This window comes from Penaeus monodon, chromosome 22, assembly GCF_015228065.2.
Source record: "Penaeus monodon isolate SGIC_2016 chromosome 22, NSTDA_Pmon_1, whole genome shotgun sequence".
Classification (NCBI taxonomy): Eukaryota; Metazoa; Arthropoda; class Malacostraca; order Decapoda; family Penaeidae; genus Penaeus; species Penaeus monodon.
Window position 1 is genome coordinate 7,360,074 of NC_051407.1, and position 2,354 is coordinate 7,362,427.

The following is a 2,354-nucleotide window of genomic DNA, read 5'->3' on the forward strand; positions in this document are numbered from 1 at the left end:
AATCATGCATAGCATATACTATTTTCAAAGAAAATCATGAAAGAGAAACGGAAAACATTTTCTTTTCTTTTTTTTTTACTGATGAACATAGAAACTTAATGATGAGTAAGAGAACTAAATACTCCATCGGTTTTAATAGAGTACAGACTACAGGGTATATTGTGAGACGGTTACATTTTCAGCGTCATATTTAAATTTCTCCATCTGATATGTTTGAACACGACAAAATATGTTTTATCATTATCATATAATTGCAATATATATTGAACAGCAGAAGTTGTATTTTAACATACATAAATTCAAATGTAGGAGATTCAGACACTGCATGTCTTTTATATTTCTTATGAGCACCAAAAGGGAATATACAAAAAATGGGGCATTTCTCTGCAAAAAAGGATTCTTAAATTTTGTTTCGAGTGAAGTTTAAGGGGTTGCATACAAGCCAGATGGTGTGGGCCTTACAGATAGTGGAATATTACCTGTTGTGGTTCCTGTGAATTGTGAACCTTGAGAGAGACTTCCAGATTGTAATCCAGTGTTTCCAGCTGCGAAAGAACTGGATTGTGATGGTGTAGGAGTGTACGTGTTAGCAGGTGTAATTAAGCCACCTTGGGAACCCTGAGATACACCACCAGACTGGAATGACCCACTTACGGATACACCAGATGGCGTGTTGACTGTGATTGACGATGAGGAAGGGATAGCATTGCCTGCATTCTGGGAACCTTGAGAAACTACACCAGAGGTTCCAACATTAACATTGATTAAGTTACCTACACCACTCTCAGCTACATTTCCGATGCTGCCTACACTGCTGAATCCTGCATCAACAATATTGTTACCAGTACCATCAGTGAAAATCTGGCCATTGGCTTCAACTGCTGAACCAAGAGCGGTTTCGAGATCCAAACCACCGGGTAGGGTTGGGTTTTCTCCATCATCGTAGTTGACGAAATAAATCTCAGGTTCCGACGGAGGAGGAGCTGGTACTTCAATGACACGTTGTCCGTTTTGGTTCCTCTTGCTGAGGACGTAGACGATGTTGTCCTGTCTTGGTGGAGGCACAATGATAGGGTCAGGTCCAACACCTCCTTCGGGAAGACGTACAAAGAGGATGTTATGATCAACCCTAGGTGGAGGAAGGTCTGGGAGTGAGTCACTTGACTGAGGAGTTTGCTTGGGTACAGAAACGACATAGACTTTTCTTGTAATCTCAGGAACAATGCATGAACCATCCACGTGTCGGACCTCTCCCTCCTTGCATGGAGTCTCGAAAGACTCACCACTTGGAGATATTCCAAAATTCACTCCTGCTTTTGAGACTCCGAGACCCGTGGTAAGAGAGGTGGATCCCTGACTACCAGCACCAAAGGATGTAAATTCGTTGCCAGAAACCGAGTGCACGCCAGCATGCGCAGAATTAAAACCGTGATGGGCACCATCTGAGCTGCCGCTAACTGAAGACTGTATCGCGGCTGTAGAATGACCAGCATTCGATGACAGGACAGCTCCCGTAGAATGAACAGTCCCTGCTGATGAATGTCCAGTGCCACTCACCAGTCCTGATGGAGAGGGCAAACCGTAGCCCTGAAGGGCTGCAGATGTCGTAGCAACCAGCAGAGACGTTATGACCTGTGAAATGTGAAAATGGTATTGAACAAACATCTAGTAATTTCCATGATAGTCATTCTTTGAAAGTTATTTTAATGATAGTTTACATTTTGAGATATATATATCTCTCGTAGTAATTAAACATATCCTTCACGAGAAGTGATTGTATAGAAGCGGATTCTGCAATAATTTCTTCTTCTAAATAAATCGCAGAAGCAGAAGCAGAACCCTGCGACTCACCAAGAGCTTCATGTTGGAGGGTGGTATCGGTCAAAGCGCGTCAGCAACTTATATACACCTCTCTTCTTCTAAGATGACCATCACCTCTACTATGACACCTCCCTCCCCCCTTCCCTCAGCCAAACAGATAGTCTTTCACCTAGTTCACGCCCCTTTAGTGCGTTAATGTGCTTAGCGACCTTGGGTACCATCATTCTGAATTGCCCTTCTTTGTTGTAGTACGTGAATGCAATGCCACTGGAGAATGCAACATCAGACTCTGCAATGACTCGCTTATCGTTGCGTTTCGCAAAATGGTTTATTTGTCTTTGAATGCAGTCAGATGATGTTTTATTGGGCACATGGAACCGGTATGCTTGTTCGCACGCAGTCGGCGTTGAACGTTGATCATCGATGAAATAATAATACGATGATACCTTTATTAATAAATACCAAGGAAACTCATCCCTGTAAAGATAAATGTATATTGTATATTTATCCTGACACACACCGGAAAAAGAAGA

General features: G+C 42.4%; 1 protein-coding gene across 1 annotated transcript; it reads right to left on the bottom strand.

Moving 5' to 3' along the window:
• Positions 1 to 119: 119 nt before the first annotated feature.
• LOC119587526 lies at positions 120 to 1,863 on the bottom strand. The gene is made up of 2 exons (XM_037936251.1): positions 1,852 to 1,863; positions 120 to 1,632 (listed from the first exon to the last, which is right to left on the bottom strand). The coding sequence occupies exons 1-2, from the start codon at positions 1,861 to 1,863 to the stop codon at positions 424 to 426; spliced, it is 1,221 nt and encodes a 406-aa protein (XP_037792179.1). The 3' UTR covers positions 120 to 423.
• Positions 1,864 to 2,354: the final 491 nt, after the last annotated feature.